The sequence below is a fragment of the Glycine soja genome, chromosome 17 (genome assembly GCF_004193775.1).
Source record: "Glycine soja cultivar W05 chromosome 17, ASM419377v2, whole genome shotgun sequence".
In the NCBI taxonomy this organism is placed as follows: Eukaryota; Viridiplantae; Streptophyta; class Magnoliopsida; order Fabales; family Fabaceae; genus Glycine; species Glycine soja.
The window spans coordinates 22,696,048-22,708,938 of NC_041018.1; the positions used below are offsets into that span (position 1 = coordinate 22,696,048).

The 12,891-nt window shown below is 33.0% G+C and overlaps 1 protein-coding gene across 1 annotated transcript; it reads right to left on the reverse strand.

Moving 5' to 3' along the window:
* Positions 1–7,289: 7,289 nt before the first annotated feature.
* On the reverse strand, positions 7,290–12,876 carry LOC114391561 (heparanase-like protein 1). Its single transcript, XM_028352557.1, has 5 exons — positions 12,609–12,876; positions 9,524–9,737; positions 8,054–8,218; positions 7,752–7,823; positions 7,290–7,627 (listed from the first exon to the last, which is right to left on the reverse strand). The coding sequence occupies exons 1-5, from the start codon at positions 12,874–12,876 to the stop codon at positions 7,546–7,548; spliced, it is 801 nt and encodes a 266-aa protein (XP_028208358.1). The 3' UTR covers positions 7,290–7,545.
* Positions 12,877–12,891: the final 15 nt, after the last annotated feature.

The window sequence follows — 12,891 nt, forward strand, 5'->3', positions numbered from 1 at the left end:
GAAACTTACAGATGCTGAAACTTAGGAAAGTTTAGCTTCTTGTTATCATTGGTAGCTAGGGAACTTATGCTGTTCTAGAATGTCGTCTCATATCTCTAGAATATATTTGTAAAACTTTAGAGTATCTTCAGTTTTAGAATATATTATCAAATCAATTACTCATCTTATATGAAATACTAGGAGCTATTTCATAGTCACTATGTTTCCTACTAGCTTCTTCAATTAAGGGTTAGTAATCTTATTATCATATTAGTGAGCTTTGGCTTGTTGTACTAGTAATGCTAAACTAGTACTGGACCTAATCATCACTCATAATGTGAACATTTGGTTAGTATTTTGGATTACATTATTACGCTCCATATTAATCTCATAATATTATTAAAAATATTTATTTATGTGTTTTTCCTTCTCTTCCAAAACACTATAATACCAATATTTTTTTTTCTTTTATTTAAAAAAATTATCTATTGGGAGCAATACCTATTTTTTATGGGGGCAAATTTATGCAAAACAATTTCAATATTTGACATTGTTGTAGATCTCTTGTCCTTGACTGAACTCGACTTATCAGAATTGTACAAGACAACTCCACAACCATCAATGTCCACCAGTTTAGACTCACCGTTTTTTGTATTAGAAATGATGGTTTTATCTTGATGATCAAATTCTCTATTAATTTCCTTCGATTCATTTAAGTCAGCTGATCGATTCCTGGCTTCCACAGGTTTGGATTTATCATGGCTCAAGTTCGTGCCAGATGAAGACTGCTCATCGTTTGTTTTGGTGCCTGACTTATCATTGCCAATGACTGATTCCTTAAAGTTAGTTGAATGATTCCTGGCTTCCATAGGTTTGGATTTATCATGGCTCGAGTTCGCGGCAGATGAAGGCTGGTCATTATTTGTTTTTGTACCTAACTTATCATTGTCAGCGGCTGAATCTCCCTCCACAATGTGTGCATCATTAGTGTAAGTACTCATGCCAATATTTATTTCATTCAGTAGAGATCCAATGTTTTCAGGTCTATGGCGCATGAGATCCAACCTATGGGATTTCTGACCCTTGATGAAAATTTTCTTGCACCGATCTTTGGACTTTGTTCCTACATGCCGTAGAATCATTCTAAAATCCTTACCAAAAGACGATACAGCCTGAAGAAAGGCTGCCTTCTCCTCATCTGTCCACTCACAAGTTCCATCATCAATATCCCAACAAGTAATGTCAGGTGGTTGCAGGTTGTTGGCATGACAACGTTTTGTAGCCTCAGGTGAAAGAGAATCACACATATCAATCAATGCATCAACTGCAACCCTCTCACTTTCATCGGATTTCCTCCAAAGGTGGAGTCTTCCTGAAAGCGTTCTTTGGTTAACTGTAGCACCGCACACCATCGCTGGATCATAGCTCCTTCTCTGTCAACTGCCAATGGATCTTCAACCAGCTCATTACTAGAATTGAACATTGAAAACATTTTATCCTTTTGATCCAAAATTAATGCTGACATCTTCAAGATTTTTCTGTTAACTTCATCTTGGGATTTTGAAAGTAGTTGGCTTGTATAATTTATCATCTAAGATGTTGGAACTAAGCTTATCTGATTTCCTTTTGCAAAAACGGAAGGAAATAAACACACAACCAAGGGAAGTATAGTTATTATCATAACAATAATGCTAAATTAGGAACAAAACACCCATTTAAATGTAAACATCACGAGTCAATATAATAAAAACAAGTATCAATAGCAAAATGAAGCATTATATGGCTATCTTTAGAAACACTGTAATGGCATGACTGGTGAGAAAGTGCTTCTATAGTGACAATAGCGGCAATAATGAATCAAGCAACTCTTGTAGGATCCAATTGCTAGGTATGAGACTTGGGTCCTACATTGAAAGCATGGGATTCTGGTCTAGTGTTTATAATAAGGCCAATTACAAAACTAACTTGTAATGTGATTTTGAAGATGTTCTTCTCAATTGGTATCAAAGCTTTTAAATATGTGTCTTAGTTGCAAACAAGCGGCATGAGTGGGACATTGGTGGAATTGAAGAGTTTACCATAGACTAGTAAGGGAATTAGTGCACAACCAACACCCACATGGGCAATAGGGATGCCCATCATGGTGAAATTTTAGAATCCAACTGCAAGGTATGAAACTCAAGCTGATATTTGGAAATATGGAATTTTGGCATGATGTGTACAGGTCCTAGAGCTCTTTTACTCAAACTACAACAAATAGTTTTTGCAGTGTGGTTCTCCCAATTATCAATCATGGATAGCGGCATGTAGTAGCCAACTTTGGAAACACTATCGTGGGAAGCAAGATTGCTACTATTTTAAATGTGTAAAGAACTAGGAAAGAAGTTTCAAGAGTACTTGATTACAATAAAGCAATCATGCTCAAAAATTTGGTTGTGCTAGATTTCATTCACATCTTATTTTTGGGTTAGTCATTATGCCCAAAGTTGCACCAATATGTAATGGTAGAAGTCCTTAGGCAAATCAATGATCTTGAGATGCCCTTTGCTTGGCCATTCTTGTTTAAGCTTATTCACAATCAAACGGAAGTGTACTCTTCTTCCTAGCACTTTCACCATGAGTGCCCCCTTCCAGGGCTTGCACCACCCTAAGAACTCTCCATTTGAAATTGGGATTTTTGGACATTTTGATGCAATCCTATCCCCCAAGGGTATTGGATAGAAGACTCCAAGAAGATTGGACCAGGAATGTAGGAGATAGCCCTAGGGTTGTCATGAGCCTTAGGATACATTTTGGGCCCATGGGCTAAGTATGAACCCACTTATCTTTGTACATATTAGATTAATATTTCATTATTTTTGGGCTTTGTATTTAATGTTCCATAGTGTAGGGAGGTTACCCTAATAATGTAGGATTTTTCAGCCCTTGTATTTTAGGGCACCTGACTAGTTTTTGTAATAGGGATAGTATTGTAATTTCATATGCATTAAGTGCATTATTTGATGTGTGTGTTGAGAGAGAAATTTAATTGAATTGGGAGAAACCCAATCTAATAGAATTTTGGTCTAGCCTAAGGGGGAGGTGAGCATTTGCTTGCAACATCCCATTGCCACATCATATAGTCACACTTTGTGCATGTCCTTCATGTTTTACATGCCTCATGACACCTAAGCACACTTAGTGGAGAATCTAGAACTTGATCTTGGATTAGTGGGTTGAACCATAGCTGAAATCCACTAATCATAATTAGTAAAATTTTGTCTCCATAAATTCAAATTCAAATTCAAATTTTCCTCCAATTTTGTGTGACACTTATGCTATAAATAGAAGCCTTGTGTGTGCATTTTTTCAACTTTGAACATTTGTGAAATTACACTTCAAAGTTCAAACCTCATTTGAGGCATAAATTTTTTGCCCCTTATTTCTCTCTCCCTCCACTCATCTTTTCCTACCTTCAAGTTCTTATCCATGACTTCCTATGGTGGTGGAGCTTGTTCTTGACTCATATTCTACTTGAAGTGACATCTCCAATCACCTTTCCTCCTTCTCCATTCTGTTGTTATTGATCTTCAAGAAGCAAAGGAGTCCATTAACGAAGAAGATCCAAGGCCTACAAGCTCCATCACATTTGGCTTTGTCCTTGTCTGAAATAGTGTTGGTTACACTTAAAAAATAGCATTGAACTTTAAAAAATTAGGGGCAAATATGAGTTTGTACTCCTGTTCACCATCGTGGCCGTGGTGGCTATTTTTTTTCTTACCCCTTCGTTCATTAGGAAAAAGAAATCCTAACTAATCTAGAGTTCAACAATGAGGCAGGTAAACCTTGACCAAGAATTATTTCCACCAATGATCGAAGTCGGGTAGTATCTATTGTGGTTGTTTTATTGCTTTAGTAGCTTTGACTTTGGGCATAATGACTAACCCCAAAATAAGATGTGAATGAACTTTAGCACGACCAAATTTTTGAGCATGATTGCTTTTTGTAATCAAGTACTCTTGAAAATTCTTTCATAGTTCTTTACACATTGAAAATAGTGGCAATCTTGCTTCCCATGATAGTGTTCTCAAAGTCGGCTGCTACATGCCGCTATCCATGATTGATAATCGGGAGAACCACACTACAAAAGCTATTTGTTGTAGTTTGAGTTAGAGAGCCCTAGGACCTATACACATCATACCAAAATTCCATATTTCCAAATATCGGCTTGAGTTTCATAACTTACAATTGGATTCTAAAATTTCACCATGATGGGCATCCCTATTGCCCATGTGGGTGCTGGCTGTGCACTAATTCCCTTACTAGTCTGTGGTAAACCCTGCAATTCCACCAATGTCTCACTCTTGCCGCTTGTTTGCAACTAAGAGACATATTGAAAAGCTTTGATACCAATTGAGAAGAACATCTTCAAAATCACATTACAAGTTAGTTTTGTAATTGGCTTTATAAACACTAGACCAGAATCCCATGCTTTCAACGTAGGACTCAAGTCTCATGCCTAGCAATTGGATCCTACCAGAGTTGCTTGATTCATTATCACTGATAATGTCACTATAGAAGCTCTTTGTCACCTGTCATGCCATTACAATGTTTCTAAAGGTAGCCATATAAGGCTGCATTCTGCTATTGATACTTGTTTTTATTATATTGGCTTATGATGTTTACATTTAAATGGATGTTCTATTCCTAATTTTGCTATATTGTTCTGATAATAACAATACTTCCCTTGTTTGTGTCTTTATTTCCTTCTCTTTTTGCAGCAAGAAATCAGATAAGCTTAGTTCTAACATATGAGATGATAAATTATACAGTAACTAAACCAACTCTTTTATCTCAAAAGATTCAAAAAACTGATGACCATCACAGAACATAGTTGTTGTGTTCGTCAACTTCAGAAAAAACACCTGCTAATCGTATTGTTGGCTTGAGGCATTCAGATTCCACAACACAACTCGATATGTGGTTTCACTGGAATTTTAGCTTTGATCTTATGAAATTGCAAATGGATCTTGATTTCTCAATGGTTTCAAGGGATGATTATGATATGGTTGTGCAAAAACCATGCCGTAAAGTATATATTTCTTAGTTCAAAAAAATCACACTCTTCTATGCATTTTCACTTTGATTTGTTCTTCATAGGTCACAATTCCTTCGGTTCAGTTCTCTCACACACACCTTAAATTTCAAGGGTTTTGGTTTTGTTCTTACATTTAACTTCTAACTTTAGTTGCTTATCCTTCTTTTTGCTTCTTTTTCTCTTTTCTGCTAAAATTACTATTTGATTTTACTTTGTTTTGAAGGATTTGTACTTGATTTATGCACATTTTTTTTTATCAATACTATTTGATTATTAATTTTTAGTTTATATTTTTTAGATCCCTTTGTTGCTCACAACTCTGCACAAGCTTGGCAAAATGTTGATAACAAGACAAACTTCAATTGCTTCATTTTGGTGACAACTTTATTTTCATCCAAATGATTTTTTTGCATGAGAAGGTTTTAAATGGGAAAAAATTAATTTTCATGAGAAATAACTTTTCAAAAAATATATGATGTACAACTAACCTCGTAGAATATTGTCCAAAAATTTTCCAAAATTATTATAAAGTGATATGATAATATTTGGAAATTTTGTTTTGAAAATACGGTTGTGGGACAACAAAGGAACAATAACTATGAAAAATAGATTCTTGTAATTTGTTTGGCTTGAGAAAAATATGACATATTATTAAGGTTAAGGAAACTCCCTATTAAAGTTTATAAAATTCAGAGGTGCGTAAGTACTTTTTTAAAATTTAAAAATATAGTTTAAGAATAATTTCAGTGTTAAAAGTTAAATTGAAAGAAAAGTTTCTATAATGAGTTTTGAGGAACTAAAAATTCTATGATGGAATCTTTCATTATATATGTAAAACAAAGCAGGTGGGGTAGAAAAATAAAAGAAAGTAGTTGTGGTTGTTTGGGAAAAATAATATTATGATAATTAACGGGAAAAAAGGTTTTTGGAATGATGAGCTGAAAAATGTTTTAAAATTAATGGTATAATCAATATTAACATTAAAAATTGAATGAAATAAATGTTTGCTAAATTGTTCAAGCATTTTCCGTAAGAATATTCTACAGGTATTGAAGTTTCTAATGTTTGGAGAATTTCAATGTTATCAGCTGTTCAAAGTTCCTAACATTCTTCGAGTAAACCAGATATTGAAGTTTATAACGTTCTTCTATATATTTTAATCATCAGTTTCGTATGATTTCTTATTGTTTTATAAAATACCTGAAGATCTTTTCTGGTGTTGCTATTGGTCTATGATCTTTTTCCCTATTTTACATTTATTGTTTTTGTTTTTTTATACCTTCTGAATATTGTGTTCATATTTGGTTGAACCGATCGTCACATTGCAAAGACATTAACCCCATAGAGGTTTGTAAAAAGTTAAATGCAAAAATCATAATCGGGAATGCCGCAAGGTTTTTTTCTTCTTCTCTATTATAGGTTTTTCTTCCCGTGTGAAATCAATTAAATATATTTACTAAAATATATTATATTTTTCTATTTAGATAAATACATTGTCATACATGTAATGCTGTGCATTTGGTGATGTTTTGAAAATAATAGGATTCAATAAATTTGATATATCTTTATACTTTATCTTCATTTTTAGTAAATATATGTGAGATTTGATCAAATTTTATATGACAATAAATTTGATATATCTATTGAATCATTTCAAGAAGCTTATTCTAGTTATTAAAAAATAAATTCAATAATAGCAAAGTGTGGTAAAAATTCCATTGTATTAGTTATTTATTAATTAATGGCATTAATATTATCAGAAAATTGATCAACAAAACATCAATATTAATTGTATTAATAATATGATTTTTAGTAAGATGTATTTTTACAAAATGTATGTGTCTGAGATTTGGATCCTTTGCCCTTTAAAATAATTGGAGAGTCTCCAATTTGAGAACGATACATTGTTGGATCAAATAGGCGGTTGAGATTTGTTCAATTAAATTCACTGTTCACTAAAGCCTCTCCACCGTGACTACTTCCCATGTATCCAACGGTGGGAAAGGATTTTTAGACCATTGCATTTTTATTTTTTTAGATTGATGATGAAAATTTTTTATGGTTTACCATTTATCATTTTTTCTTTCTGTTGTTGTACCCTTTTCTTCTTTCTCCCCACATTGCTTCTGCCTTGGTCTTCCTCTTTCTTACATCTACAAGAGCACAACCATGAACCATGTTGCTATATTCAATTGTACTACAAGAAAAATGACCTATACTTACAGACAAAAACTGTCACTGTAAATAAAAAATCCGTAGGTAAATGTATGATAGACTTTGTCCTACGGACGTTTCTTCTGTCAACTTTGAGGGGGTGTATAATGACGGCTAATTGTCTGTCACTATAGGTTTTACCTACTATGTATAATGTGTAGGTAAAAGTCATTAACTTCTACTTACATTTCCTAACTGTAGGTAAAAGTCTTTAATATGTACCTATCATCTTCAACTGTAGGTAAAAGTCATTAACTTCTACTTACATTTCCTAATTATAGGTAAAAGTCTTTAATATGAACATCACTTGAGACCGCAAGAACCTTCTTTCCCATTAACCGATGCCACAAAACTGCACTGTTTAGAAACAAGGCCAAAACCTAGGATTAGATATGTTCAAACATGATGTAATAATCACAAGAAATCTTCAAGGAAAAAAGTATTCTCTTTTCGTTTGTTGCAATTTTCAATTAGTACTTACCTGTAGTAGTCATGATTGGGAGCAAAGGTGGTGGTATTGAGAAGGCCATAGTTCCCTCCAATTAAAGTCTGCCTGCAATAGACTTTAGTGCTATAGTAGGATGCTATTCCAAGTTGATCTAAGTACTTGAGCCATTTAAATTTCAAAACTTACAATAAATCACAACCAATTTAAAAGAGAACCAATTTTATATTTAGCAACATGTTTTGATAAATATAACAGAAAAAACATCATAATCCATCCTTCAGAAATTAAAAAAGAACAAAAAATGATGGAAGGATTGGACAACCAATTTTACCCACCAAAAGCTGTTTAAAAATCTATTAGAAACATGATTGCCACCACTGTTGTACGCCTCTCCAGCTTCTCCTACCCATGCAGAAGACCAAGGACCATATATTTTAATGGTTTTTGAAAGATTTCCGAAAATTGAAAATATATGTATGCAGAGAGCCACTTCATTTGTCCTAGCAATTGAAAATATACTTATTTAATATACAAAAGAAAATTTAAAATGAAAGCTACAACCCCTATGCTAATAATCGAATATGTATCATTTCAGCTCTACTGATCCACATAGGTTATTGGTTGTATATACTATCCAAACATTCCCTAAAGCCAGTGCAGTCAATGAGTCAAATGGAACAAGCAAAGCTAATTTTATATGAAAAGGACAAACCTACTTTACCATGCAGCAAAAGCTTTCATGTCCTTCACTTTAGTTACTTGGAATGGAATCTACAGAAAAGTTACTTGGAACCTTGTAGTATAACTTACTAGAGCATGTTTGGATTAGATATTTTTTCTAACACTTTAGTTTGATTTATGGAAAAGGAACTGATAGAATTAATGTTCAAATATCTTTAGTAATTTAGATTATAATCTTTAATATAATTTTAACATAATTTAATTTCTGTACATTGTAAATATAAAAATCTTTCTACTATCAATTAATTAGAGATACTGTAGATAGTATGGCTTTTAAAGTAATTACTTTTAAAGTAACTAAACTTATCATATATGTATGGTAATTAGTAATTAGATGATAGAGTAAAATTCTTTTAACCATACACTATTTACTCATTTTAAAGAGGGAAACAATTTTTTTATAATAAGTAAAATTTTAAATACAAAATCAACTATTACAAGTAACTTGATACTATTTTTCTAATCTTTTTATAAAAAAATAAACAATTTTTTTAGACAATTCAAACAAAATATATCTTATAATCACTTTTCAGCTAACTTGATACGTTCATTCCTATACTCAATTACAGCAATAATTGATTATATCTATTATCAATTATTGAATTTTTTTTCACCGCAGTGATTTGGTGAACTTATTGCTCTTTCCTCTGCTCAAGTGCTTATATAAATAACTCGCTGATGCAACTACAGAGGCTATTATTATATTATATCAGCAATGGAAGTATATAAACTGCACATCATTAGAATAAGCAATTAAGTTGAAAGAGTAATTCCAAATTGAGGTCGAGGAAATAACTCAGACTGCAAGTACTGACCATCATGCACCAATGAAGGGATGTCCTGTAGCATGTATTCTCGAATAAAACATTTAAACAAAAACAGGTACTTCCTTCAGCAGCTATCAGAATTAAAAATGTGACTTGAGCAAATGAAAGTTATTACTTTGTTATAGTACCCAAATTAAATACCTCATTTTATTTTTCATACTTTTGCTTTGGCTCAAAGGAAGAGGGGATGAGAGAGGTGGTGAAATAACAATAAGTCTCATTGTTAAAATATCTCACCCTGTCTCGTAGAAAAACTGATTCAGCTCATCCCACCTTTTCATGTGTAAACATCCCTTTGAAAATCCAAACAATCCACCTTTAACCTTTTGAAGGGGATGGCAAGGAGACTTCAAACTTCCCACATCATACAGAACCTGGTCTTGCAAAGAACCTCCAAGTCTTATCCTCAATGGCCTGAGGGCTATCGTGCAACAATTATGAAACAAATCGTCTGGACAAGAAAGTATCGATGATCACATGGGAAGAACTGGACAACACATCGTCTGATGAAGAAACAAAGGAGGAAGAAGAAGTCAAACTCTATCTAATGGTAGACACAACATTAGAAGGATCGGATTCAAAATCAAATGAAGAGGTAAATATAAATAAAACCTTAAAACCTACCCTTAGCCCCAACTAGAAAAACATATTCTAACATGCCTTCAAAAATTCATCCATATGCTAACAACATGTAAAACACACGAAAAACTTGAGTCGAAGAGAGACACAACCTAATCAATCACACACAAGAACCTTAGTTTGAGTGAATGAGTCTCTTCAGGATCTCACAAGTAATTCACCACTCACTTTTTACCATAAGAGCTTCAGGAAAAAGTAAAGTCTAGAAGTTGTGAGTCGCACACTTATTCTAAGAACTTTTTCTTCTCTCTTTTGCCTTCATAAAAGTGACAACACAAGGTGATTATTTATAGAGAAAATAGTTATAACTGTCTGTAATCGATTAAATATCCTATGTAATTGATTGTTTCGAAGAAATAATCGATTATATTATCATTTTAATCGATTAAAGTGTTCATAACAACATCTGGAAAATTTTTAAGAACAATGTAATCGATTAGATTCTTAATGTAATCGATTAAAGTGTTCTTGATCACTTTTAGGAACACCTTTAAGAATGAAAAATCAATTACAATCATCTAGTATCTAAATTAAAGAAGAAACTCATGAAGAACCAGACATGGTCTCAATTGAACTATATAATCGATTACTGTTAACTAGCAATCGGTTAAACCAAAACTAGAATCTCTCTGCAAGCTGCAAACACTTATGTAATCGATGACGGTCAACCTTGTAATCGATTAAATTGGAGAATTTTATGCACCGAAGAAGTTTCTAACTTTAGAAACAATCTTCTTACCTCTACATGATGATGCACAATGTACATATGAAAAGATGGATACTAGGATGCAATAATCAATACAGATGTCACTCAAAGACTTGGGCATGTAAGAAGACAAAACTTCTTCATGCTCCAAAGCTTAGTCTTTATGTTGTTTCCCCTATCTCTAACATCTCCCCGACTCCCCTATAATTTCATCAAAAATACCATAGTATATTTATCACTAAATACATTTGGTCTATGAATAACAAATGCAAAGGAAATTACCTTCACTTTTGATAATGTATTTGGAGGTGACATTACTTCTGGTTGTACATAGTTCTTTCCACACTAAAAATATGATAGTATTATTGGGCTTGATGTCAATCATGATGCCTTTGCTCAGTCGGGCAAGCTCTTCAGCATATTCATGGACTTGCCCTAGTTTGCAAGGCTTGCAGATAACCTTAATTGTTTCATGATTTTTCTAGTGAAGATGCATATTAAGAACTACTCCACTAAACACTCCTCGTCTCCCAATAGTAACTATAAAAACCTTCTCATTATATCCTTCTGAATTTTGAATAGCCTCGGGAGTCTTCCAAAATGGTGTTCATACAAAGATCAGTAGTTACCAAAGAATTAGCATATCTAGTCGAAATGAAGTGCACTAATTAATATTATTATTGATTCAATATTTTTACCTTTCTCCATGATATAGTTCTTGTTAACTATGCAGAAACAACCAAACCGAAGAAGTCTCCATGATGTAGTTCTTGTTTTGGAAGAGAAGGAAAAACAGATAAATAATGATTTTGAATAATATTCTGAGATTAATATGGAACATATAATCCAAAAATACTAACCAAATGTTCTTAATTATTATTAGTGATTATTAGCTTAGCATTACTAGTACAACAAGCCAAACCTCACTAATATGATAATAAGATTACTAACCCTTAATTGAAGAAGCTAGTAGGAAACATAGTGAGTAGGAAATAGCTCCTAGTATTTCATATAAGATGACTAATTGATTTGATAATATATTCTGAAACTGAAGATACTCTAAAGTTTTACAAATATATTCTAGATATGATAAGACATTCTAGAACATCATAAATTCCCTAGCAACCAATGGTAACAAGAAATTAAACTTTCCTAAGTTTCAGCATTTGAAAGTTTCAAACCACAGGAGTACTAATGAGATTCAATAAGAACTTTGAAATTGAATACGAGGCTGGTGTACGTCACATACTCACAGCTAACACAATTCACCATCAAAACGATCATTATAGGGAAGAGTCCAAGTAGAAATGTGGGTATAAGATGAGAATGGTATTATAAACATCAACATTAAACTTTCCTAAGTTTCAGCATTTGAAAGTTTCAAACCACAGGAGTACTAATGAGATTCAATAAGAACTTTGAAATTGAATGCGAGGCTGGTGTACGTCACATACTCACAGCTAACACAAGTCACCATCAAAATGATCATTATAGGGAAGAGTCCAACTAGAATTATGGGTATAGGATGAGAATGGTATTATAAACATCAACATTAAAATTTAAGTAGGATTTGGATCATCATTCTAATTCTCCCGGTATGTGTGTGCCAGCATTCGAAAAATCAACAATAACATGAAATACGAGAAAAGAAGGAAAAGGTCACCAAAAAGTGAAACACGACAAAGCAATAGGAGATAGAAAAGAAATAAAATTAAAATTAATGGAAAAATCATCATGTTACAGGAAAGAAAGCTACCTTGTTAATATTAAAATCATAACCAGTAATTGCTTTGACCTTTCCAAGTTGGAAAATTATTGGTTAGTTAGTTACCTTGTTAGAAAAGAATATCCCTTCTAAGAATCATTAAAATGATAGACGAAAATTAAAAGACCTTTTTGTTATAAAATGGTCAATTTGTGACACCTTGCTAGAAAAAGAAAATGATTAGAATGGTGAGTTGTGAAAGGCTGGCTTACTTGAATCAATCTTGGTGCTGAAAAGCTCCAGCACAATATTTCTTGTTCCTATCCTATCATTGATGACATCCAAATGCTTCAAGATAGTCTCTTTGAAATCCTCTTTGATTTTATTTCTCATTATCACCACCACTTTGACCTTGAATTGTACTGGTTTCTCTGCATGCACTGTCATTGTGGTCTTTATCAAATCCTCACTAATAGCTGCCATTGGAAACTTTGCTCCATTCCTCAACCTCATAAGTTCTTTTGACCCAGAAGGTGCCATGCTTGTTGTGCAGAA

Coding starts and splice junctions, on each gene's coding strand:
- LOC114391561 (XM_028352557.1), bottom strand. CDS start 12,876: ATGGCACCTTCTGGGTCAAAAGAACTTATGAGGTTGAGGAATGGAGCA. Junction 9,738..12,608: donor CAGCACCAAGATTGATTCAA/GTAAGCCAGCCT, acceptor TTTCTTGTCCAG/ACGATTTGTTTCATAATTGT. Junction 7,628..7,751: donor CCCAATCATGACTACTACAG/GTAAGTACTAAT, acceptor GTTTCTAAACAG/TGCAGTTTTGTGGCATCGGT.